Source organism: Trichosurus vulpecula, chromosome 3 (assembly GCF_011100635.1).
Source record: "Trichosurus vulpecula isolate mTriVul1 chromosome 3, mTriVul1.pri, whole genome shotgun sequence".
Lineage (NCBI taxonomy): Eukaryota > Metazoa > Chordata > Mammalia > Diprotodontia > Phalangeridae > Trichosurus > Trichosurus vulpecula.
Window position 1 is genome coordinate 306,113,400 of NC_050575.1, and position 26,174 is coordinate 306,139,573.

The following is a 26,174-nucleotide window of genomic DNA, read 5'->3' on the forward strand; positions in this document are numbered from 1 at the left end:
TTCACTGTCAGGGTGGTGCTGGAATAGGTCAGGCAGGGATGAGGCTAGTCCAAGACCTTCTAAGTCCTCAACTGCTGAAAACATTTAAAAAGACTTCTGGCCCCTTGGATGAGACTGAAGGTGAAAACATGACCAAAGAGTCCTGCCTCTGGAGTTAGGCCTTGGACTTCAATCTTAAGCCTGCTATTTATTTCATGTGTGACCTTAGGTAAGTCACTCAATGTCTGTGGGCCTAGGTTTTCCCCTCTGTTTAAATAGGTCTTGGCTAAGATGACCTCTTCAGCTAGCCAGATCCACAGGATGGGAGGGTAGGGAGACTAAACCATTTTTTTTTTGAAAACTAAATGATAAGCCTGAATCAGTTATAAAAACTGTTTCAAGTGAGAGATGAACAATGAACACCAAAGAATATAGTTCATGACTGCCTATTTTATTAAAAGAAAAGGAAGAATGTCAAATAGGAATAGAGAAATAAGAATGCTAAGGAAATAAAGAAAAAGAGAGAAGCAGGGTAAAGTTGACCAAAACAAATCAATATAGCTGTTTCCCAGTGGCTTAAAGTTGAAAATGGAATATGATTCCTGGTGTGATGGCAAGAATACTGGACTTGCACCCAGAAGACCAGCTTTCAAAGTCCTGGCTCTATCACTTAATTGTTCTGTGATCTTGGGCAAATTTACCATTTCTCTGGACCTCAATTTCCTCATTTGTGATAGGAAGGGGTTGGACTAAATGCCCCTTTCTAAAGTCAATCTCCCAATGTTTGTTTTAGGTATTCAAGGCTAGTAAACTTTATGTGTTCTGCCTTATGGGTCATGACTTCAGGAGACTTTAGGAGAGTAGATCTGTGTCAACATATGCCTATCATTTAAAATGCTGTTTAGATCTAAAAGATACACAGCTGGCAATTCTTCAGCTAAAATTTCTATATTAATAAATCAGTGCTTGACTTTTAGGTGGGTGTAGCAAGGTCTTTTTCCAAGTTTCAGACACTTCTCCATTAGGGTAGGCTTTTTGTTGTTAAAAAAGATTTTCAGGCAACGAAGGGAATAAATCTGCTCTCAAATACTTTCCCCTCTACTTCACAGAATGGAATAGTTAATAGAATGGAAGGTGTGTACAATGGGGAAACAAAGGTTTTATTTATTCAAAATACTAGTGGGAATGTTGCTATTTATTGTTTTAAGTTTTACAACACAAGATGGTATTTATTACTATTTATTCTGATTATTCCAAAGAGCATGAGCCAAGCAGCCATACTAGACTTGGGCGAAATGTCACTTTTGACTTGTCTGCCCAGAGTCCAAAGATCACAGAGGGAGGTGAATGTAATGGCTCACATTTACCTAGTACATTATGGTATGAATGTAACCAACACTGACTTTCAGAGTAGAAAAGATTGCTCATTAAAAAAAAAATTCTACTAAGGAACCTTAAACGAGAAAAGACAGCAATATGATTGCTGGTTTCAAGAGAAAGGAGAGCAGACTCCTAAAGAGATGGGCCCAAGTTTTTCAACATACCTAAAAACTGTAGCATTTCAACGACCATGGGAATTCAAGAAGGGATTCCTTCAGCTGTGTCCCAAACTCACTGTAACTATGCTTGAAATCTGCTGAGATGGTTTTAAGACTTTTAATTTTGGTTTGGAATAAAACATCCTGTTTGATCCTAACATATTAATTGTCATCCTTAGGAGAATGTGAACTATAAGAGCTTTCAGTCCTCATTCAAATAACCTTCTTCGCAAAGTACAAACACATTTTGAATGCTATACATACATAGCCAGGATCTCTCTACATGTGAACCCTAGAATGTAAGAAAGCCCAATATATAAACTTGCAAACTTGAAAACCACCACAAAAGAATTCATTTCAGGGTTCCTTTACACACCATCACCCCAATTCTCAGTCCTTCAAGCTAGGGCTATGATCTAGGACCTGACTAGCACAAATCCCTCCTCCCCTCTCATTCCCCAACACTATCACTTTACCCCTCAATGGACTTATTCCCACCTGTGGCTGAAGCAGTACATATTGTGAGTGTCAAAGTAAAAGTGACTCATTTTATAATAACCACTGACTTTAAATTTGTGTAATGCAATACCTATTACTTATAGATAGGCTTGGAGATTCAATGAACCCATAGGTACAGTATGGTATACTGCTATGCAAGGGGAAAACTTTACCCCTATATCCTTAGGGAGCCCCAGGTTGAAGGCTACCATCAGGTCCTTTGGAACAATCCCATGAGAACTGTGTACTGTCCAAGTTAGTCAATTCATGGTCTCAAAGCCAAGCTCAAGGGCTCTCAGATGGACTGTTTTATTTTGCTCCAAAAAAGTGTCAGGGAGGCCATTTGGGAAGTAGATTTAACCTTGGGGGAAGGGGAGGGAGAGAAGAGGAAATCACATTTGCCTCTGATTTGGTCTTATTCAAGCACGCTGGCAAACTGCCATTTAATTATCAATTCTCAAAAAGGAAGGTAAGCTTGGTATAGAACAACAGCTAAATGTAACAAAGCCCACGTGCAAATGAAATAAAGGGTAATGTATGTAGTATTCCATCCATCCCTTCCTCATAGCAGCTACCATCCTAGTCAAACTCTCACTAACTCTTGCCGGAGACTACTACAATCACTTCCTTTCCAATCTCCATAGCTCTGTTCTCTTACCATTCTAATCTAGCCTATGCCTCATTACTAGTTTTATTTTCCAAGTGTATAGGTCTGATCATGTTACCTCACCAATCAAAACTTTTAATGATTCCTTGCTGCCCACAGAATATAATTCAGATTCAATAGTTTGGCTTTCAAAGCTTTTCATAATCTAGTTTTAATCTACTTTCGCACCTCCACACCACTGCTCACACTGTATCCTATTTCCTCTTATCTCCATTAAAATCTTAGTCTGCCCTTCAAAGTCTTCCTCAAATTTCACCTCCTCTATCTAGCTTACCTGAGTCCTCCCCCTTCTCTCACCTCTCTATGGTCTCTTCCTCATTTAATTGCATAGCACTCCATTTCTCCTTTGCATTTGCCATACTCCAATTTGTATTTCAGTTATTTGTGTATTTCATCATTCCTACCGGTTTTATATTCCTTGAAAGTAGGGACTATGTCTTTATCTCAACCCCTAAGCACAGCATACTGTATTGTTCAAGGTAGGCTCTCAACAAATGCTGAATGAATGAAATGGAAACCTTTTTGTTCTGAAATTACAGGAAGCCAGGTTGGCTAAAAGTACTACTATAGCAAAAGATTGAAGTCAAAACTTCTCATTTCCCTCCACATGGCACCTCTCTTACCCCAGACTGCTTAAGCCTCTATGATCTGCTGGAAGGAGGCCAAAGGCACTGTGCAACACAGATCTAGTCTAAGAGACAGACACAAAGTGCCAAACAAACTCATTTTCAAGTTTTATTTCAGACTGGTTATTATTTCTTTAAAAGTCACAAGCAAGAGTATCTTTCACCATTACAGTTTCATGCACCTGGCTGTTTTGGCATTTCAGAGATCCTTGTATAAGAAAACTATTTACAATTTAAAAAACACACCAAAAAAAAAGGAATAGTTTTTGGAGCTGTTAGAGCACAAGGCTCCTTGGCAGGGACCACTAATTCAGTTGCTCCTGGAAATGGAACAGCTGCCCCTTGAAGAAATCTGAAGAATGGGACAGAGTTGATAACCACATACGGAAATGTTTTTAAACAAGAAAGCAGCTTGGAAGAGACAAGTCCCTCAGTGTTAGAAACATGGCTAGAAGAGCAGCCTGAGATCTAATGACATGTGGCACAGCACCAATTTCACAGGAAGCTCATTGGATTTTGAAGAGTCAGGAGTTTTCAGAGCATGGTACACTGATGAAGAGCACTCATTCATAAACAATGGACAACAGCAGAGGACAAGGGGTTGTCCATCGCTGCCCTCCACTGCTAACCTAATCTTGTAACTTGAGAAAGAAGATGCTCTGCTCTGCACGGTCCCTTTTGAGGCAAGGACATTTGAAACTGTTTAAAAAAATGAAAGTATATAACACACCCAGTTTCATTCCACAGAAAAGTTATGACTAACAAGACCAGGGAAACCTGGCTATGGCTCCCATGGGGGGCTCCGTCTCCCATCCACTTCTGTTTCAACATGGTATAAGACATCAGCTAGTGTATGTTCTACTACGGCACCCCAGCCCATGTCACTCATCTGCAAGTTGGAAGAACAAACAGGAAGAAAATCATTAAAATAGGGCATAAGACATCGATGAAACAATGCTGACATTTTAAATCAATACTCACAGGGCGGTAAGTGAGATCTCTTGGAGGATACTTGAAGCAGGGTCCAAAGTTGATAGAAACCTGAAAGAAATTTCATGCATATGATACAGACATTAGATGACTCTTTCTCATTAAATTTAGCCTTGATGTTCAGGGGGCTGTCCAATTATAGAACTTTTAGGATACTGACAATTGAAAGAACTTTAGAGATTACAAAATCTAATCCTGTGGCTTTACAGAGAAGGAAAATACAGTTCAAAAAAAGTGATGTGACTTGCCCTAAATCCTATTACTAGTCAAATGACAGAGCAAGGATAAGTATCTCTTGACTTCCAGTTCAGATTTTCCACTATTAGGAGATTATACTTACACTGACGTCTAATTTTACCTAATTATCTGTTTAATTTGCCACATTAGCCTAAGAACAAGAGTAACCATCAAGTCATTCAACAAATAAGTGACTACTACTATACTAACAATTTATATTTAGAGACTTACAGTTTATGCTTAATACACAATCTCATCTGACCCTTAAATCTGATCCTGACAATCATATGAGGAAGGTAGAAGTATTCATTTTATAGACGCTCACTTTAGAGTTGAGGAAACTGGGGCTCGGAGGGGTAAGTGACTTGCCTAGCTTATAAGTGGCAAAGTTTATTACTGAGCTTTACAGTAAATATGGGAGACACTTAATATTTTTAATTAAATTTATGGAATTCTCACTCCACGTCCAAGGTTCCGTTCTAAGCATTGTTCTTCACTCTACTAGGTTCAAATATCTGATGATATAATAGTCCTCTGTGAAGCTAGTAGCTTTTATGACTCTTAAGTTGAGAACAGAAGTATCAAGACAAGAATCACTTATCATTCAATCCAATTCAATAAACATTTATTAAGTACTACTCTACAGAGAGCACAGGGGGAAAAATACACTGGGGAAGATACACAGACTGATAGTATATAGATTGTGCTCGCAAGGAACTTCTAATTTAAGAAGGATAGATATGTACACAAATAAATGATACAAGGCAAAATTTGATGGGATCATAAGATCACAGATTTGGAGCTAGAAGGAACCTCAAAGATCATTTCGTTTTGCAGATAAGGAAACAGGCTATACTGTTATCAAGTGGCAGAACCAGAAATTTGAACCTAGGTTCTGGGATTCCAAATCCAGCCCACTTTCCATTGTACTTTTGCAAAAGAAACATGCAGACAGAGTGTTGTGAGAACTCTGAGCAGGGAAAGACCACTTTCAAATGGAGTAGGTGGAGAGGAAGGAAGCCTATGAAGGCTTTATAGACAAGGTGGCCTGAATGGAGTTCCTTCCATTCAGGGACTTCACTACACAGGAATGGAGAGTGGGAGTATATTCCAGGCACAGAGAGGGCATGAACAAACACATGGAGGTGGGAGAATACAGGTAAACACAGACATGAGAGTTTGGCTGGAATGTAGAAGAAGTAGGGTGGGAGGCAGGTTATGAGATCAGGCTGGAAAAGTAAGCTGGAACTTGTTCATGGAGGGTCTTGAATTACCAGAGGAAGGAATTTATACTTTATTCAGTAGTTAATGGGCTTTTGAGTAGAAAAATGACATGATCAGAGCAACATGCTGGAAAGATTATTCAGGCAGGAGGAAGTGGAGAGGAAGAGGCTAAGAGCGAGAAGACAGGAGGCTAAGAGAACAGTATGGGTGAAAGTGAGCACCTTAAGTAGGGTGGTTGCAGGGGAGGCGGAGCAGGAGGTACAGATGAAAGAGACAGCAAGGAAACAGAATCAACAAGCCTCAGCAACTGACTGGAAGTAGGATGAAAAGTGAAAGGTTATTAATAAAAAAATTAACATGATGCTTGTTACTGTATGTCACAAAAGCCTGAGAAGATGTCTCTGTAGCTGGTCATCCTTTTCATTCTAGGCACATAAGTGAGGAACTGGCAACAACAGGTCCACAAACCTCTCTCCCTTTCTGTAAAGTCCCCAGGATTCAGCCCCAGTTCTGAAGGGTTTAACACTACCAACTTTCAAACTAAAACAAACACATCTTACCACCAGACCTTTTCTGATTTCTGTTGCAGAATCTAATAATAGCTCTCTCCCCCACCATCTCTAGATTTGTTTCATAAAATGACACTCAAACCTACCGTGCAGCTTTTATACAGTGAGATGGCAGGAAAGTAGACCCCTTCAAAAATTTCTTTGTAGGCCACTCCTTGGCTGACACCATTTTTGTAGAATATTATCTGCAAAATTAAAATCCAATGACTTTAATTTAGAACGATGCCCCGATGTTATCAAAGTGTGCATGCTCTAGCTCCTTGGCCTGTTCCCCAACAGAGAACAAAGAGAGAGGAGAGGGACCTATGGGTGCAAAAGTATTTATAGCAGTCGTTTTGGTAGCAGCAAAGACCTGAAAATTGAGAGGTATCCACTGACTGGGGAATGGCCAAGCATATTACGGGAGTACTACTATGCCATAAGAAGGGTGAAGTGAAAAGGGGTGGTTTCAGTGAAACCTGGAAAGATTTGTACAAGCTGGTGCAGAATGAAGTGAGCAAAATAAAGGGAAAAGCCTAATAACAATAACGTATGAACAAACAACCTGGAAAGACTTAAGAATTCCAATCGAAACAATGAGCAGCTATGACTCCAGAGTTAGCTGCTTTTCCAGATGATGAAGAATGTTACCTATCATCTTGACAGAGATGTGATGGACTCTCGGGGGTAGAATGGGACATGTTTTTTGGATATGGCCAATGTAGGAATTTGTATTGTTTGACTATGATATTTGCTAGAAAGGTTTTTCCCTCCTCGATTGGAGGTGGGAAGGAAAGAAAATTGATTTTTGCTCACTGAATAAAAATAAAATTCAATTAAAAAACCAATGGCTTTGGAAAAACTCTTAGAAGTACTGAATGTCTCTCAAAAACATAGTGGGTTGAAGGCACTATAAAAATGGGCAATAAGGAACAAGGAATACATTCTGGCTGATACAAAGTTCATTCATATAACAGGAATTATGCTTTATGTCTATATGTCACTTTCTAAGTTTCAAAGCATTTTCACACCAAATATTCTCATCTACTCATATTCTTTTGATCAGGAAAAGTATATATACATACTATACATATCTGCAATTTTTCTGCAATCCACTACCAAAAGACCAAAGTTTCTCACAAACACAAGAAATTCTCATTCCTTTTGGCTCGGGGAATTCTTCCCTCAGAGCCCTAGTGGCTAAGTCTCCAGCATACTGTGCTTAAGCTCTTTGTATTACATATTTCTACTTTCTGTTGTGCTTTATATAACATGTTTGTAAGACTTTATTTACTCTTGAGGTCTTGTTTCAATTACCTCTTTTCATTCCCTTTCTGCCCTCATCTCCACCTCCTGTATGAACTCGAGCTCTTTGCAAGTAGAATTGTTTCATTCTTTGTACTTGTATCCCCAGTGTCTAGCACAGTGCCTGGCACATAGTAGGTACCTAATAAATCTTGACTGATCTTTGAAGTCTTCCCTACTAGATTTGTTCTCTCTCTCAGTCCTCAAAGCTGCCCCTTCATTAATTTCTCTAGGTTCTCTACCCACCCCACAGCATCTTCATCCTCAGAAAGGTGGGTTCTTCCGAAGCAGGTTCACCCACCTTCATCCAGATGTAGGAACTACCTTCTTTCTCCTTGTTTTCTTGCTGAACAGCTGCTCATTCCCATTTACTTCATTTTCCTTTATTTTATTTTTTATAAGATGCCCTGGAATCCGTCTTATTTATTCTCCCACATTACTTCACTTTCCCTTTATCCTCTCCTTTTCTTAAAACCCTAGGTGACTTCTGCATATTCATTTGGCCAGATCCTACAAGCTCAGTTGTTAAAACAGGCCCCCATCTGAACCTCAGACATTGGCTCAGCTACACATACCTCCTTTATAGACTCACATGATTCTGAGTAGTTTTACCTTTACCTTTAGTTTTATCTTAAGTAGCCTTGTGAGCTACATGGGAAAAGGTACTTTTATCCTCATCATACAGAGGAGAAAAGGGAGTCACCTAGACGCTGAGTGACCTATCCAAGGTCAAAGTCTCTTGATTTCTAGTCTTAGAGCTTTCCACTTTAACATGTCTGGGTGTAAGTCACTCTCACCTAGGGGAAAGTAGCCTAACTCTTCATGCTGAATCTCACACAGATGCTCATTTTATTGTGGTTTCTATACTCTTTTTCTCTGGATTGCTCCCAAAGGGCTTTTTAGCAAACTATGGCCCAACAAGCTTTAAATAGAACTTCATTAAAAAATGTAAAAACTGGGGCAGGTAGATGGTGCAGTGAGTAGAGCACCAGCTCTGGAGTCAGGAGGACCTGAGTTGAAATCTGGCCTCAGACACTTGACACTTCCTAGCTGTGTGACCTTGGGCAAGTCACTTAACCCCAATTGCCCTGCCTTCCCCCCTCCAAAAAAAAAAATGTAAAAACTATTTTTAACTTGTGGGTCATGCAAAAATGGTCAATGCATCACATCTGACCCAAGGGCCATAATTTGCCAACTCTTGCTTTAGATCATTCAAGTAAAAAGTTTAACTCACTTGACTATGAGGAGTCTGCTTGAGGCTCTTCTCAGCTTTATCCACAAAATCCTTTTCCTCAAAATATAAGTAACTCTTGAACTTTATCAAAGCCTTGAAAAGCAAAAGAGAGAGAAAGTAAGAATCATGAAACTTCACCTCTAGTATTACGAAATAACAAAACAACACATACTTGGTGCCCAGTCTTGGCACTCTGGGACAGGGATTCAAAACCCTTCAGGCATTAAGACACTCACCACGGGTTGATTTCACAATTGTCTTCCTCACTTCCCAAGAAGTAATGCAGTACATATTCTGTATGAAAAATTGCCATAAAGACATTTGCTGACCTTTTATAAGTTTAGTCTGGACTCTTGCTTATTCAATCTTGAATTATTGAGTCTTCAATCTTGTGTGTCTACATTTCATAAAAACCAAAAAGCAAGCAACTAGGGGCACAATATTTCAACTGAATTCCCTAAGCCACAGCAGTTACAGCAAAGCTAGAAAACATGCTGGTAAATCACACTAACTCTTGATTTTCTGAACCATGTTCAACTGCTCTCTACTTTCCACCTCAAATTACAGTGTTTCATGAGACTTGATGAAATGATGAGAGGCCCAGACTTACTTGACCAAAATTAAGTAGGTTAACCTTCCACCCTACAATCCCCAGGGCCTCTCATATACCACCACCTCAGAGTCCCCTTTCTTTTCTAAAGCACAGTCTATTCCTTTTGTACTCACTATTAATAGCAGGAATTTGTGATTAGTCTAAAGTGAGTTCTCAGGGGTCAATTTATCAGAACTAGAGAATATAACAACTAAGACTTTAGATTCTAATTCAGTTTTCCCACTCAGCGTAGGGCCCTGCTGGTGCTTGACTATTATGATAATAATGAGGAGGAAGATGGTCACAATAACAACTATTCATATTAGAGGTTCACAGAGCAAGCATTATCCCATTTTACAGATGAAGAAACTAAGGCTCAGAGAGGTAGTGATTTGCCCACAGACAGTAAAGTTTCAGGACTATTGCTATCTGCCTAAGCCTGGATGTTTAAACCATAGGCAATTATAATGAAACACATCTTCTTCTTCCTGGGAGAAAGGCAGGGTACTATTGCTGTGTTGGTTTTGCTTAATTATTTTTCCTTGTTAGAAGGGGGAGAGGCTTATTAGGATATAAAAATCAACAAAACATAAAAAATAAAAACAAAAAAATTATTAATTGAAAAATGACAATGGGTCTGCTTGGGAATTCCATCATGACAGCAAACAAAAGCTGGGAATCCACGAGAAGGGGAACACTGACCTTATCTTTATAGGTGTCAGGCAAAGACTTGGCAGTTTCTGTCTCCTCAGGAAGATTGATATAGAACCCCAGTATGTCACCTTGACCATAGCCAGAGGAGTAGCGCTTGCCAATGGATTGATGAAACTTGGTCCCCTTCTTGCTCCGCCAGGAATAACTGAATTTGTCATAGCCCAGAGGAGCTTGGAGGTTACCTGTTCCAACAAAATACATGGGAGTCAGAGGGTCAGGTCAATTCTGGTTTCCTACAGTAGCGATTCTCTTTAAATTTTTGTCTGATTTGCTTCAGTTTCTTAAAATGGCCCCTCTCAATGTTTCTGAGACAATAAATAATTACATAGGGCAAATGCTCAGTAATCAAAGCATTCACAGGAGTATCAAAGAAAAGCGTATAAGATGCTCACCAGAATTCTGGCTGGCGGCCATATGCAAAATTCCCTCCCAGTTAGCTCCATTGGTCCAGATCAACCCTGGGACACAAGGGGCCTTTACTGCCACCTGCTGGAACAGAAGCTTACCAAGAGGCTGGGACCAGCCCAGCCTGGCAGCCGTATCTGGAGGCATCTCATCCACTGAGATCTCAAAGTACCAGGCACCTTTTCGAACTCCATGTGAGGCTCGAACCATTGAGTAGCCCTTCTCTCCAATCACAGTCAGTCGGTCATCTGAGATCTTTAGCTGAGGAGCTGTGGTGATGGAGATCAAAAGACTGCTTAAAGAGCTAACTGTTCTTATCACTAATGAGGATAATTACTCATATTTTATGCACAGTTTTTAGGTTTGTTGAAGAGGTAAAGTAACTTGACTGAGTGGGCCACAAGCCTAGAAAGCAGCAGAGCTGGCACTCAGATCTAAATCCCTTGACTCCAATCACTTTCTTACTGAGAAAGCTCACAAGGAAGCACACAAACCACACACATGGGCAAAGTCCTTGGATTCCAATGGAACCCATTCAGACACAAAAAAAGTCTGGCTGTTTAAACATACCAAAAATACCCCTAAAATACAGAAAGTGCCACCAATCTCCTTACACTAACGTGTGACACAAAAATAACCACAATCAACTACTAGCTGTGTCTTTTCCTCTCCCATTTTACAACAATACTGGCAGTAAGTAAAATGTCCCACCATCACTGGACCTGTCTCACTAACCAAACTTTAGTCACTCATTTGGCTTTTATCTAATTCCTGATTACGGTAGAAAAGCCAATGCTCCCCAACAGATAACCCAGTTCCAAAAGACTACCATTGGTGATAGTTTTACTGTCTTGGATTTAAATCAAACAATAACCTGGAAAATTCCTTACCACTTCTTGAGGATTTTCAAATTTAAAGGTTTAACCATAAATATGAGCCTCCTCTCTGAAGCTTATCATCCAGCTAGTGCAGGAATTCTTTGGCAAATCTCAAAGACTATCCACTAAGTTGGAGAAGGGTTGCAAACCATATTAGCAGAGGGAGTACCTACACCACTGAGATTAGAGATATTTGAAGTAGTGAATGAGGTAGAAGTCTCCACTCAAGCCCTTCTCTGATGTGGAGATGATCTGTGGTTCTCGAAGGGCTATGAACACAGTATAATCTTTGGTTGGCCCTCCCAAGCTAGAAAGGCTGATAGATAATGTACATTTCCTCTGAGAGCAAACCTGGCTAAATCAGGACAGGTTCATTAAAGGTTTGACTACTCATGAAGACTGCCTAGCAAAGTCAGAAGAGGCTGTGACCTTCACTGGTTGAGGGAGTTCACCAAGACAAAACATTATAGTTCTTTTAAATAATTAAGGAACAGTTTGATATGGAGTGAATTTCTTAAGGGACAAAATTGATGATATCCATTCTAAATGACACTTGACTGTTTTCTGGTATGGTAGGCATACTGCGCACCTCGGTCATGAAGCGCTAACAAAACCCGTTCATAGAGGCAGGCTCTGTAGAGGTCTCCTGGAATAGGCTTCCCAGCCCAACAGTCCAGTTCCAATTTCTCAGGATCTGGGGCATGAGGGTCTGGTTCTGCGAGAATGTACCGATAGCCATCTTTGTTAAATGGGTGTTCCAATGGATAGCCATGAGGGGGAAGGCGTTGAGCAGAAAACAAGGGGTCACTGGAGAAAGGAAAAAAAATACAAGAAGCTAGTGTCCTCTTTAGCTCAGATGTCAATAATACATATTTTCTTACATGATCAGATTTCGTCTAAAAACACACTCACAATTTCCACATTTTTTATTCTTTGAATGTATCATTCTGTTTCCTACAGGCAAACAGAAGAATGGTATCTATTTAGGACAGAGGTTCTCAAACAACCTCTCAGCAATGGCTGGTCATACTCTAGGTAGTTTGTAGGCAAGCTTGAAATGCAAGGCCGGTATTTGTGGGAGTCTCTGAGATACCATAAAGGATTTTTTTTTAAAGAGAGTTATTGTGTAGGCCCTATGCTAACATCTGACTCTGATACTTCACTGTGGTTCTTGAAGACTAGACTAAAAGAAAGCAGCTTCTATAAGCTGTAAAGTATGTTCCTGACCATGTTGCCAGAAATGGACTGTATTTTCAGGCCTAGCCTCATTAAGTTTGAAAAAGATTAGCACCAAAGGAAAGACTACCAGGTGATGAATTTTGGGGCCACAGCAGGATATTCAATTGCTAACTCAATTGTGGAAGGGTGGCAATCTGCACAAGTGGAAAGATTATCCTCATAAAGGATGGATCACAGAGCCTTTTAGTATTGAAGCTGTGTGTGTGAAAGGGCAATGGGAGAATAAGGGGAAAAGGTGAGATGTTTGTATTACTGAGTAACTTTTCTGCTATCAACTAAGGGTATTGTTGTCAGTCTGATTAAGGAGTGACACAGTTGGTGTCACCTTTCAGATCTGGACCAAAGACAAGGAAGAAGTGAGGGGATATGAGGGAAAGCACAGAATACACTGCCCAAGAACATCACATCAAATATTGGTTTCGCTCCTTCCCTATTCCCCATTCTGCCCTTTGTCAAGATCCTATAGTTCTCACTTCTTGTGATTCTCACCCCAACACACCCAAAAGGGATACAGAACAAACAGCAGGGAATGGATAAGGCAAGGGGCATCACCCTAGCAAAATTCTGCATGGCAATGACAAGTCAGAGTAGGTGGGATAGCTAGTTTCTAAGTCTTTCCCCATCTTCATTGTTTAAGAAACTCTTGTTTAGGAGGTGAAATGATAAAGAGATTCCTTTTTCCCATTTAGCCTCTTTTGCTAATGAGGCTAATGCTAGGGCCAACTGGTGTTTCTCTTTACCTTCGAGCCTTCTTGGTTGTTCCGGTGGTTCCTCCATCCTGCTGTTTGCGCTTTGCTCCTCTTCCTTTTCCACTACTTCCTGCTGCAATTCCCCCTTAGAAAGAGAGAGAGAGAAACTCACTATTAATTGGCTGTGATGGAAGGGAGATGAAAGCCAAGGGCAGAAACTCCCAGGGGACTAAAAGGCTGAAGTGCATTTGTGCTGCACCAAAGATAACCTTTCTAAAAGGACAACAAATGTGATTTCACCCTGACTCTGAATGACTACTAGATGATAAATTCCATGAGGGTGGGACCCTGTCTCCACTAAACTTTGGCTCCCCTCAGGGTACAGCACTCTGTAGCTCGGTACACAGTAGATGTTTAATAGATGCATACTGAATTGAGTCTTTCAAGTGTTCTTCTCAGGCCAAAATGATTCAGACCACTAAACAATCTAAATATGTGTATACAAAAACAATCTTTTCTTTCTCAATAAAACACAACTAGTAGTTCACTTTCTGAGGTCACTGACAAATGCAATTTCATTCATGGAGTTTCGAAATACCCAGAGCTAAAAAGAATGAAAACAATTAAATAAAGATTTTTCCCCATCAAAATCAAAACAAACATGTACATAAAGAGAATACCCTCACTGTAAGCAGATTTCCACTTGCTTTAACAGCACATTGTACACACCCCATAAGCATAATAAAAACACAGGACCTGCTAAAGCAGTTAAGCACTTAACTTCAATGTTCAACCAAATGAAATACACCAAACGAGGAAAAACAAAAACAGAAGCACTAAAAAGGTGTTTCTCTCCAGTGTTGCCTAGTCAATTTCCATCATGACTGCTTTAAGTACAAGGAAAATATCAATTTTACACAACTGAAAACAGAAGGTTTCAATTTAGCAAGACTTTTATAGTAATGTACTGAGTTGTCAAAATATTAGATTCAAGATAGACTAGACCTGGGCTGAGGTATTAAACAAAAGGATTGGTATGAGTATGTATATGGATGTATGTATGCATGTACGTATGTATACACACACATTTTATAGACAAAAGAACATATACACACCAGACTAGTACCTTAGGTAGTTCTAAAATAAGGAATCAGTATAATTCTGCCCATTTCTCTCAAATGAAGTTAGTTTAAATTTTTTTTTATGGAACTGTAGGCAAACACCTTTATGTAAACAACAACTGCATAGAGTACGGTATCTAAAAGTGTAGCAAGCTTGTAAAATATCAGCATACCCCTGTTGCAGTAAAAAAGGAACAAGGTCAAGGAACAAGATCATATTCTGCACAAGCATGTCAAAAGAATTAAATTCTTAAATCATAACAACAGTTCATCTGGTTCCTCACAAAGGATTTTGATTATTAAAACAGGACCCGAATGTTTCTCATTTAATTTGGGTTACCCTAACACATTTGGCATTTTGGGGGGTATAATTTACATTTTAACTCTTAGTGATATTTTGAATCTAATTATTTTGAACACAATAAAAGACATTATGGAGAAGACTGGCCATGCCAGGCAGAATACGACAGTGTAAAAGCTTCTAATTACTAACATTAAAACTGAAATTACGGTCTCATATTAAGTTCTATGGTCACCATTTTAAGAATGCTTTAGATTTTCTAAAATTGGTTTTAGCTTCTAGGACAACTGAGCAAAAAAGCACTTTCCAAACCACACAATACTTAAGGTTGAGAGGCTGAGAGGTAAATATTCACCTCCAAAAGAGGCTCCACCTGTAAGAACAGAAGTGGCACCATGTATTTGTCAAATATTAACAAGTCTAAAGGAGAAAAAAAAATCAGTGTTTGAAAGGAAACAAACAACATCCTCACTAATTTTTGGCCTAAGAAATTTTTTAAAGTAGTGAGAAAAGCTTGGAAGTTCAAGAAGATACGAGTATTCTAAGAGACAAGTGATGGATCCTATTTTACAATGAAAACCTGCCCGCCTTCTAGCCACCCACGTCACTTGAGGTCTCCTCAACAGAAATCCATTTCAGGGATGGAGACTGGTCACCAAAAGGAAAGATTACTGTCAGCAAGTAATCAATACAGAAAGGCTGAATCTGAATAAAACCCCTGATCAGCTTAAAATCTCAAAATGAGAAAGAGAGGAAAATGGGACCTATAGAACAGGAAGGTAATTAACTTATAAATGAAAATAAAGGTTGAGGGTAAATGCTATGAAGCTCTCTAAAGCAAATGAAGCTTTAAACGAAGCAATGAAGCTCTTTAAAATGAAGTGTTGGAGTCATTTCCAAGGATCTGGACTTTCCCTGGCATAGGGACTTCTTTGCCCTAGGTGGATCCCAACCCAGATGGAGTGTTTTCATAATTTGTTAAGGAAAAACCAAAAGTTGTCACCTAGTGGTCAGTCTAAGTGTCATCATTTTTATGGGGTAAATTATGGCTCCAAAATAATAAAAATAACTAAATTTGACTCCAAATGAAAAAGACTAATCCACATGTACTTTACAGTGTGACAAAAGCCCTACTAAATTACCCAATTGCCTAGCTACGAAATATAAAATGACTATTAAAAAGTAATCATTTTGAATAGCTATTGATTGATCTTTCCAACCCCAAGACTTCCATAAGCATTCCTATTTAATATCTTGAAAATATTTTAACAAAAAATAACTGAACACTTGCCATTTAAATTTCCACTAGTAGATACTGTGCTGCTTTGCTTCTGGTTGTCATAAGCTGGGCCAATATTACCAAGATCCTAGAAGAAAACATGTAATTTTAAAAACAAATCTCTTAAAATGGCTCCATCAAATCAAGTCCAAGAGGGCAGATGTTCCAGATAAGAGAGAAGGAATTAAAATAACACAGAGGAACCAGAGGTGACATTCCTGAAAAGGTCTGAGATTTGTAGAATACCAAAGCCAACTCATTCTCCCTTGGTTGGAGAGCTCTGACAAAATCTTTCTCAAAAACCAAAGAACACCCATTCTCAAAGCATTCTTAGAGATTATTTACAAACAAGAAACTTGAAGCAGAGCCCTGATTAGAGCTTAGATCTACCAGCTCCCAGTGCTAGTGCTAGTCCTAGTGCTCTTTCCATATGATACAGTATAAACTAGTGCACCTGATCCAAAAGCCCAAATTTGGGGTAATCTTCTTCTGGGTCTTTACTTCCAGGGTCTGGATGTTCCTTCACCAAAAATACGTCCCGTTCTCTACTCTGAAAAGAAGGAGAATTTTAGCATTAAAGGCAAGCAGTTTCTGAATAGATCACCAACCACAAAAATGTCAGTGTCTCCTAATCAAACAACTAACATACAGTTATTAAGCTTTCACTACACACCAGAGATAGTGCCAGATGTCAGAGGTGATAAAAAAAAATTAAATAGGCTGAGCCCTGAGGGGAATTTATATCCTCAATGGAGAGATGATGTGCACTTGCCCAGGTACATATGACATACGTGGATGGTAACTGATGGGGAAAGCCCCAGGCACAAGGTGGCATTTGATCTGAGTCTTGAGGGAAACCCAGGATTCCAAGAGGAGCTGGGAAAGGTGACAGTCCAGAGGTAGGGGCACAAAGCTAAGATAACAGGCAACAGACTGCTGTGCATTTGTGAGTAACATGCACATGGAGTTTATGGAGGGGGGAGAGTGGTCCTGGAGATGTTAGGGAGCCAATGGATCCTAGTGAATGGGAGGGCGAAAGAGTTGGATTTTCACTCTAGGAAAATCACTTCGGCAATGGTGAAAAGGACTGGGGTGAGGAGAGACTGATGTCGGGGAGACTGAAGAGTAATAGCCCAAGCAAGAGGTGATGAGGGAATGAATAAATGATGAACGATGCTTAAAAAAGTCTATTCATGTGAGGAAAAAACAACTCAGGGTCCTATATATTCAGGGTTATGGTTTGGTTTGGGTCTATGAATGTTTGAGCAAAATTGTGGAACACAAATAGATTTAACATGTTACCTAAGATTTCCAGGAGCTGAAGTAACTTATATAATACACCCTATACAAATCCTACTTAATGAACGGTGTGAGAAACCCTGTCTCACCTCCGTCTGAACAAGATCTCCTTACAAACTGATTAAATTCACATGTGGTGCCTATTCTTGCTCATTCTCAATAAATGGCTATCAAGCTGTTTTCATTTCCTTTATGCTAGTACAGAGAAAAAAGACTAGAAAGAATAAAACTCTTCTAAAGGAAACTAGCTTTTCAAATATCTAATTTCCGCAATTTTCTTTTACTTACCATTGTTTTAACAATGTTATTGGGCCAAGTCATTTTCCCAGGTCTCTGTCTGGTGGTCATGCACTCCCAATACTTATCAATGAATGGTATAATATCCTGTTTTTTAAAAACAAAGATTACTTAACATCTTTATAACTTCTTTAAACATCACTGGTCATTGAAGAAAAAGAAAAACAATTACATTTTAAATTTTTAAAAAATCTTCCAAATGAAAGGGAGAAGCTAAGCATGACTGTTCACTATTTTAATTATTATGTACTGAGCACACATTATATTCAAGACACTGTGCTAGGAGCACAGGGGCCCCAAGAAGTATTAGATCACCTTTGCCTCCAAGGAGCTGACAATTTATCTGGGGAAGACCACAGGGAGACTACTCAAGTTCATTCTATTAAATGACTTTAACCCTAAAGTACCTTCTAAATTTTTCTTTCACTAAGCTACATGGGCAGTGTCACATAAATCCTCCAAAGACCTTTAAAGCACGATGGCAAGCTATTTGGGACTATACTTCAAGGTTTCCAGTTATCTAGACTTCAAGGTCTGTCCTCTTAACTCTTTAGGTTCAGAACTGTGATGCCCCATTAAGGCTGAATCAGACTGGGACAACTAACTCACACAGCCTCAAAGTCTAGGACTCTCTTCTATATAATATAATGGAAACCAAAACAGCTGTTCCAAAAGTCCACATTTTTTACACAGATTAATAACAAAACATCTTCTCTTTTGCAAATAATTTTTCTTTGTTTAAAAAAGACAACTCACTTACAGCACTGTAATTTGATGAAAAAAACTGTTAAAAGACAAAGGAAACAAGCCAATTTAGCTAATAGATAATTTAACTAATTTAAATGTAAATACCATGCAAAATTATGACTTGCCATCCATCATTTCTGGCAAGTATTTCATACCAGTTAACAAAATCATCTTTCATATACCTCTGACCTCACATGGTCTACATGGCTAAGAAATTATTTCAGTTACTGCTGTCAATAATAGAAAATAAATGTAAAGATATACACACAAAATAAGTAAGCAATATACTCCTCAAGTAATTTTATTCCCCACTTTTTGGGTAAATTTTGTTGTTTTACAACAAATCTCTTAATAGTTTTGGCTTTGTGTCAATTACAGAAGCATAGTCTGGTTCCTTCTAATTGAATTTGGTATCAAATATATCTAAAGTAACTTGCTGTCTATGGACATTAATGAAATTGACTTGGAGAATTATCAAATTAAAGACATAGTTATTATGGCTATATAAAATGAAAGAGCAAAAGGGGACAAGGAAGTATATCCATAGAATAAAAAGCTAAGAAGCAGATCAAAGGAAAAACGCTGTTACAGAATTGAAGTTTCACTCTCGTTGGATGCCAGCTTCCTGAGAGATTTCTAAAGGTCTATCACAAGGGACATGAAGAAGGGGGTAAAGCTGGTCTCAAACACTGCTTCTGTGTCAGAGCCAATTCCAAGTTGACGGACACTGCTGTGCCTGGAGGATGACATCCCAGAATAGCAGCTCTTCAGGAGTCTGTTTGCCTTTTGGGGTTGGTTTTGTTGAGTCAAAAATTTGTAACACAGTGAAAAGATTGGTCCACGGGTCCAAAAAGAGGGAATGCTGTTTAAAGCTGGCAGATTTTTCAGGCTGACAGAAAAAAGAAAAACCCAAACTTCTTCCAAAATAGGTTAATTTCAATTCTTTAAAGGTAATGCCTTAGTAGACACTAATTTTATCTTAGTGAGCTATTAGACCAGAAATCCAGTGAGAAAAATAACTTCTCAGGCAAAGCTCCTTAACCTTTTTTTGTTTCATGGGCTTCCCTATGGACTCCTTCTCAGAAGAATGTTTTTAACTGCTCATCACACACCATGCAGAGGTAAGGGAAACAGGCGGTTATTGCTGTTGTGTGTATTTGTCCTTCATTCTCAAAGAGGACCACGACATCAGGGAAATGATGACATGACTTGCAGCTGACTTTGATTTGAGTGAGGGAGGGCTGCGCAAGGTCACCAGCCTCACTTTCTCCTCCAGAGCCATGTGGGTCCAGTGGCCTGATATTCACCAGGAGGACTGGAGATGGCCCAGGATGCATGGTAAGGGAAACAATGATAAAAATGATCTATGCAGTGTACAGGGAGAAGATCAATAGGCCTGTGCTGGAGAACTCATGCTGTTCAGACTAGAACCACTAAAATGGTGTGTCCACACTGTCTGCTAATCATTCAAACAACAAAGACCTATTAAGCACCAGTCAAGTGCCTGACATTGGTTCAGGTGCTGAGGGTACAAAGACAAAAATGAAACAGTTCCTAGCCTTGGAAAAACTTCCATTCTATCAAACTCAAAAAGCCCACTTCTAGCCCCTCCTACTTTTCTTCTTTTTTTTAAATTTTTTTTCCTTCCTACTTTTCTCTGAATTTCCACCTCTTCCTCAGATCTCCACTTTTTTTTGAGCTCCTATAAAATGCATCATGCAATTTAACACTTAATGATACAATTATCTAATTACTGATTATGCAAAAACCTTGGCTCTGCATCCATATCATAAACTGCTTGGGGGCAGGAATCATGTCTTATAGTGGCTCAAATGCCACAGGATGTAGCTAAGTATGCCAGGCACACATTATACCCTCAAAAAACTACTTCTTGATTAACTCAGCATTTAAATGGAGGTAAAGAGCTGCATGTTTTTCAAGCTATTGTTGTTGCTGCTGTTGCTAATAATGATGATGATGATGACAGGATAACAGATTTTGTGCTGGAAGCCTACCAGAAAGCCCGCTCAGAAGCCACCGAGTCCAATCTCCTCATTTTATAGATGCAGAAATTGAGGGTAAGAGGTTAGGTGATTTGCTCAGGGTCACACAGCTGTCTATCCAGAGACAGAATTTGAACTGAAGTCTTTCTGACTCACAAGCTGGCTCTCTATTGACCATGTCACACTGCTTCTCTACAAGTCATGTAACATATTGTAACACAGAAAAAATGTATAAAGCAAGTAAAAATCACGGAACTCGAACCCAAGGTCAGACTTTATCCTGAAACTCAGTAATTATCCTTAAAGCTCATATCCAGAAAGTTCTACCCAATTTTTTGGAGTTACCATATTACTGATGCCAGAAGGAATGAGACAACTCTACCTTGTCTTTGGAGAACATGGTTTTAGGATGTTCATCCTGTGTTCTGGACTGCCACGTCAGGTTGGCCAAAGCACTAAGGCACATTTCTTTTAAGTCTTTGAAAGGAAAAGAAGAAAAAGATTTAATCTGTGTTAACAGATATTTCCCCAAAGCTAAATAGATATTCATCTCAAAATCCTCATGTAAAATGCTCCATAAAAAGAGACATCCACCAGCAAGAACATGGCCATCAGTTGAGCTTAAGATGGTGAAGGGACAACTAATGGCCAGTGGACAGGCTGCAGAAACTTTAGCCTCTGAATCTCAGGGAGCAAGCAGCAAGGTGGTAGCTGGTCTCCTGATTTAACTATGCTCCATCTCTCCTCCTCCTCCTTCTCAATCTCCCAGTATAGCAGACCAAAACATTCTCCATCTCTACACTGTTACAAGATTTGTACTTACTTGCTTGCTTTCGGAGGAAGTAGGTGTTCCCACTATGATGACAAACATTGCAATGAAAACTGTAGTTTGTCATAAAAGGTAGACAGGACCTGCAAGGAATCAAATTTAAATATTTTAATTTGTGTATGCACGTATAGTCTTTTTTCTCACCAAAAACCCTGCACAATCTTAGTCTGGATATAATCCTCAAAAAATCCTTGAAAAAATAATCACCCAAACTTGTGGATCCTGACAATAAAAAACACCTATAAGAGGATTTTTTTTTCTGATTCAAAAATCCTCTAGAGCCTTGCTCTATCTGATGATCGTATCTGACAAATGGAGATGAGTCTATCTTTGCCCAGCTCTGTGTGGTTTACTGTAAACACAGCTATAAATCCCAATTATTGAGCACCTAGCATAAGCAGAGGCTGGGCTGGTTAAGTGGAAGACACAAAGAAGTACAAGAGAGGTCTATGTCCTCAAGGGGCTTACAATCTAATTGGGAAGGTAAGATATTAACATGTGAAAAGTTAAACAATAAAGGATAATTGTCAAATCAACCAAATTTGAGAGTTCAAGGACTGGGCAACCACTTCATCAGGTGTAGGATTTAAGGCAGCACAAGGGATAAGGCATTTCAGATGTGGGAGCATTATGTTGTAGAGGGGTAGAAAAGGCAAAGCATACGAAAATAGAAAAGTAATAAATAAAATAATGACAACAAAAGTAACAGCTAGCAATTATATAGCACTTTAAGGTTTGCAAAGTGCTTTACAAATATTCTCTCATCTGATCCTTACAACAACCCTGGGAGGTAGATGCTATTAGTATCCCCATTTTACAGTTGGGGAACTGAGGCATACAGAGGTTCAATGACTTGTCCAGGGTCATACAGTTAGGTGTATCTGAGGTCAAGTTTGAACTTAGAGCTTTCTGACTCCAGTCCAGCACTCTATCCACTGTCCTACCTAGCACCTAGTTTGGGATGAAGTTGCGGAAGTCTCAAATATCAAAATAAATTTCGACTTTATCCTCTAGGCAATGGATAATCACTGAACAGGGGAGGGACATAATCAAAACAAAGTTTTTATAACATTAGTTTCATTATAATGTGTGGGATGGAGTGGAGGGGGAAAAAATCTGGAGGCACAAATGGAGTAACTGGAGGCATGTAATAGTTATACAATTATTGCAGTAGAATAAAAGCCAGTGAATTGAGGCCCAAGCTAGGGTATTATAGAATAGGGATTATTAGAAGGGATAAAAGAGATCACCTAGTACAGATCTCCACCTAATGGATGACTCTTCCATAATATCCCCAACAAGCGGTCAGTCAGCATCTTCTTGAATATCTCCAATGAGATATTCAAGAACTCATTACCTTAAGAGACAGTTTATTTCACTGGCAGAAAATTCTGAATGTTAATACGTTCTTTCTTACATTGAGCTAAAATCTGCCACTCTGCAAATTCCACCACTTGCTCAAGTCCCTCTGGGGCTATGCCAAATGAATCTACTCTTTCTCTCACAAGACAATCTTTCAAATATTTAAATACTATTATCACATTCCCTTGGACTTCTTCAGGTTAAACATACTCAATTCCTACCCCTAACCATCACAACTCTTGGTTTTAAGTGTCATCACCATCCTAATCATTTCCTCTAAGTGCATTCCTACTGATCAATAACCCTTTTAAAATGTGATACCCAATAACATAATACCACAAAAGGGGGTTGACTAGAACAGTGTAAGGTGGGACTACTTATTCAATAAATGTAGCCTTAGAGCATATTGGCTTTTTTGGAAACCACACTACACTACGGATGCTGCAGTCAAATGAAGCCCCTAGTTCTTTTTCAAATGAAATACTCTCCAGTCAAGCCTTTTCTATGCTGTATTTGTGACAGGAAGAATGGAAAAAAACCAATTAGAAAATAATAGCAGAACTTAGTGACTAAGTGGATTACAGTTACAGTAAAAGCATCCAGCGGGCCCTCTGAAGCTCAGGAGTTGTACATACAGATTAGGTAGAGAGCAGAATTTGCTGAAAAAGAGAATGAAGACAGAGTGTGAAGGATAAACTTGGGGAATGCATACCCACATTTAAAGGATAAGGAAAGGAAGAATTGTTAGCAAGAGACAGATGAGACGTAAAAAGATATAGTGTGGGATTATAGAATTTTAGGTCCCTATTTAAAGATTAATATGTATCTCCCAAATAGATGTACTTAAATCAGTAACACATAAAACTTTTACTACAAAAATTCCTTAGTTGTAAAAACCTATAAATTTAAACTGATTCCATCTCTCTACAGCAAGCTACTACATTTTTGTTCCTTTGCCTGAGATGCTGAGCCCAGAGAATGAAGCAGTTCACAGTGGAGTTTAGAAATTCTATCAGTTTGCACTATAGTCTGGGTTGAAAAAAAACTTTCCTAGAGCATCAAGTCTTGGATGCACAGTAAGTACTCTATAATAAATGCTCACTAAACAATACTTCTTAATTCAACATCTTTATCCTATCAACTGAAAGATGGGGACAAATAAAATACCATATCTTTGAACTGTCTACATATTAGTATTTATATTTACAAAGATTCTAAAAATTGCTACTTATTGTATCCATTTTTAACATTGAGATCTTTACAAAAGCTGAAGGAAATACACACGTGGTATCAATGCCAAAAGTGTCTGCTGTGAACCACTTTGTACATATCCCACACTGCAGCTCCACCTCTCCCAGCTGTCGACCATTCTCTTCATCCACAGAACCAGTCTGAGTGTCCATGACTTCTGAACTGTCCCCAGCTCCTTCCTAGTTTCATGGAATTTTAGAGTAAAATTAGAAAATGAAATCTACGGACTAGTTGCATTCAGACAGACACGGTCTATACAAAAATCCAAAACAAAAGAAATACTTACTAATGTATCTTTTCCATTTGAGGATTCAGTCTCCAAACCAGCAGTTACATCAACCAAGGTGGAATCCCTATGGGAATGCATTTATATAAATAAGATTATGTCCAGGAGAAACACTCTATCCAATGAAGAGAATTTTAAAATCCTAGTCTCTTGTTTAGCCAAGGATACCCTTAGACTAGAGCTCCTGGACTACAAAGTTGGGTAGTAACAATCAGGTCACAAAAACCCATGGGAGAAGGGGCTTAGGAGTGTAGATAAAGATAATGACACCAAGAAAAGTGTTGAATGGAGAAGTTTGCCCTCCTGGGTAGTGACTATGTTTATAATGATGGTGGCTCACTGTTCTCAATTTAAGGTGTAAAATGAAATTGTAGATACTATCTTATGGAGGCGTTTATTTCTTTTTGCAAAGTGTAAGTTTTAAAATAGTGGACGGCTGGTAAATGCAATTAAATTGAAATGGGCATGATTAGCCTCGGCCAGAAGTGAGATCTTGGCTAGCCTGCCCTAAGTACGCATGTTGGGCTTTGTGTGGAGTAGCCTTTTCTTGTGGGAAGTGGGGCTCTGCTCTCAGTGAGGTTAGGAGACTGTGATAAAGAAGAGTAGCATAGCATCGTATTGGACTTGAGAACCTCCTTTATGGGACAGTTTGGTGGAATCTGAAGGGCTTCAAAGAACAAGCCTTTAAGGAGAGGGTAGGGGACACAGCCCTTACAACTGGTCCAAGGTTGGGAAAAGGCTGCCAGGTTCCTAAAAGGGTCCAAGGTCTGGAAGGGTCGTGAAACACCCAAAGTTTGGATAGGAGCAGGGCCAAGGGTGAGCAAGAGAATGTCTCAAGGGAGCGACCCCGGGATCAAGAACAACTTTGGTTGGGGTACCCTTGGCAGGCAGTAAGCGCAAGTGTTGGAGGGGGCGGGGCCTGGGATAGGAGGTTGGGAAACAAGGCGGGGTTCCCAGCTCCAGGTTCCGAGGGGGCGGGGCCCAGGTCTGGGACAGGGAGAAGCCCCAGCCTCTCAATGGGGTCCAGGTCAGGAGGGGCAGGGGCGGGGCCCAGGGACGGAAAGGGGAGGAGCCTCAGGCTCGTCAAGGGCTCCGGATAGGCAAGGGTTGAGGCTAGGCCTGGGACTGCGGCCCAGGGCTGGAGGGGGCGGAGCCCAGGGCTGGAGGGGGCGGGGTACAGGGCTGGAAAGGGGCGGGACTTTTGGCGTGAACAATCAAGAAAGCAGCTTGAAAGCTCAGGCCTGGGGAGTGGGGGGGTGGCGGGAAGCGGGACATGCTGGGGATCTCAGGTTGTCTCACCCGCTCTCGGCCTCCCCGGAGTTCGGATCCGCGGCAGGTGCTGCCGAGGTGCCCTCTCCAGCTGGGGCGCCAACAATGGCTGCTGCTGGTGGCGTCTCTCCCTCTTCGGTTCCCGCCGCTGAAGCTGGCGGCCCCGCGCCGGCCCCGACTCCGGCTCCCGCCGCCGCCATCGCTGCCTGCTGTGGTACTTCTCGCGAGATCATTGGCCCAGTCTCGCGAGAGTTGAGGGCCAGGCCCGCTGTCTTCAAATTGCAGAGGCGGTTGGGTGGAGACCGCGATCCCGCCCAACTGCCCCTTCTACCCCGAGAACAGAGAGGCATGGCCACCGTGCTTTTTACCTCTTGTCCTTTGAGCCTCGTCACAGCGCTGCCAACTAGTTAATACAAATGTTCTTTAAGAGGATAGGGCGCTGGACAATAACCACTAATCAGGAAGAACTGAGTTCGAACCTTGCCTCTTGACACTGAACAGCTTTATGACCCTGGGCAAGCCGTTTAACCTCTGCCTGCCTCAGTTTCCTCATCTGTAAAATTGGGATAATCATAGCACCAACCTCACAGAGTTGTGGGCGAAAGTACTTTGTAAACCATAAAGCTTTAGATAAATGTTAGCTATTCTTACTATTAGTCGTTTCAGTCATGTCTGACTCTGTGACCCCATTTGGGGTTATCTTGGCAAAGGGACCGCGGTTAGTTTGCCATTTCCTTCTCTGGTTTATTTTACAGATGAGGAAACCG

At 40.1% G+C, this 26,174-nt stretch overlaps 1 protein-coding gene across 2 annotated transcripts; it reads right to left on the reverse strand.

Moving 5' to 3' along the window:
• Positions 1-3,403: 3,403 nt before the first annotated feature.
• ASH2L (ASH2 like, histone lysine methyltransferase complex subunit) lies at positions 3,404-25,673 on the reverse strand. 2 transcript variants are annotated; one of them, XM_036752393.1, is made up of 17 exons: positions 25,438-25,613; positions 24,139-24,205; positions 23,886-24,031; positions 21,234-21,322; positions 20,793-20,887; positions 17,652-17,747; positions 16,519-16,614; positions 16,077-16,152; positions 15,141-15,158; positions 13,415-13,508; positions 12,025-12,242; positions 10,659-10,826; positions 10,141-10,334; positions 8,847-8,939; positions 6,415-6,513; positions 4,290-4,349; positions 3,404-4,197 (listed from the first exon to the last, which is right to left on the reverse strand). In XM_036752393.1, the coding sequence occupies exons 1-17, from the start codon at positions 25,605-25,607 to the stop codon at positions 4,090-4,092; spliced, it is 1,887 nt and encodes a 628-aa protein (XP_036608288.1). In that variant the 5' UTR covers positions 25,608-25,613; the 3' UTR covers positions 3,404-4,089. The 2 variants fall into 2 exon arrangements, with proteins under 2 accessions (XP_036608288.1, XP_036608289.1); XM_036752394.1 differs by lacking the exon at positions 15,141-15,158 and having other exon boundaries at positions 25,438-25,673.
• Between the last annotated feature and the right edge of the window lie 501 nt (positions 25,674-26,174).

Excerpts from the sequence above, each read along its gene's own strand:
- ASH2L (XM_036752394.1), bottom strand. The coding sequence starts at position 25,640 with ATGATCTCGCGAGAAGTACCACAGCAGGCAGCGATGGCGGCGGCGGGA. Across the intron at positions 24,206-25,437 it reads TCCGGGGAGGCCGAGAGCGG|GGATTCCACCTTGGTTGATG; the intron begins GTGAGACAACCT and ends GCATTCCCATAG. Across the intron at positions 16,153-16,518 it reads AATTTGGGCTTTTGGATCAG|GATCTTGGTAATATTGGCCC; the intron begins GTGCACTAGTTT and ends GTTTTCTTCTAG.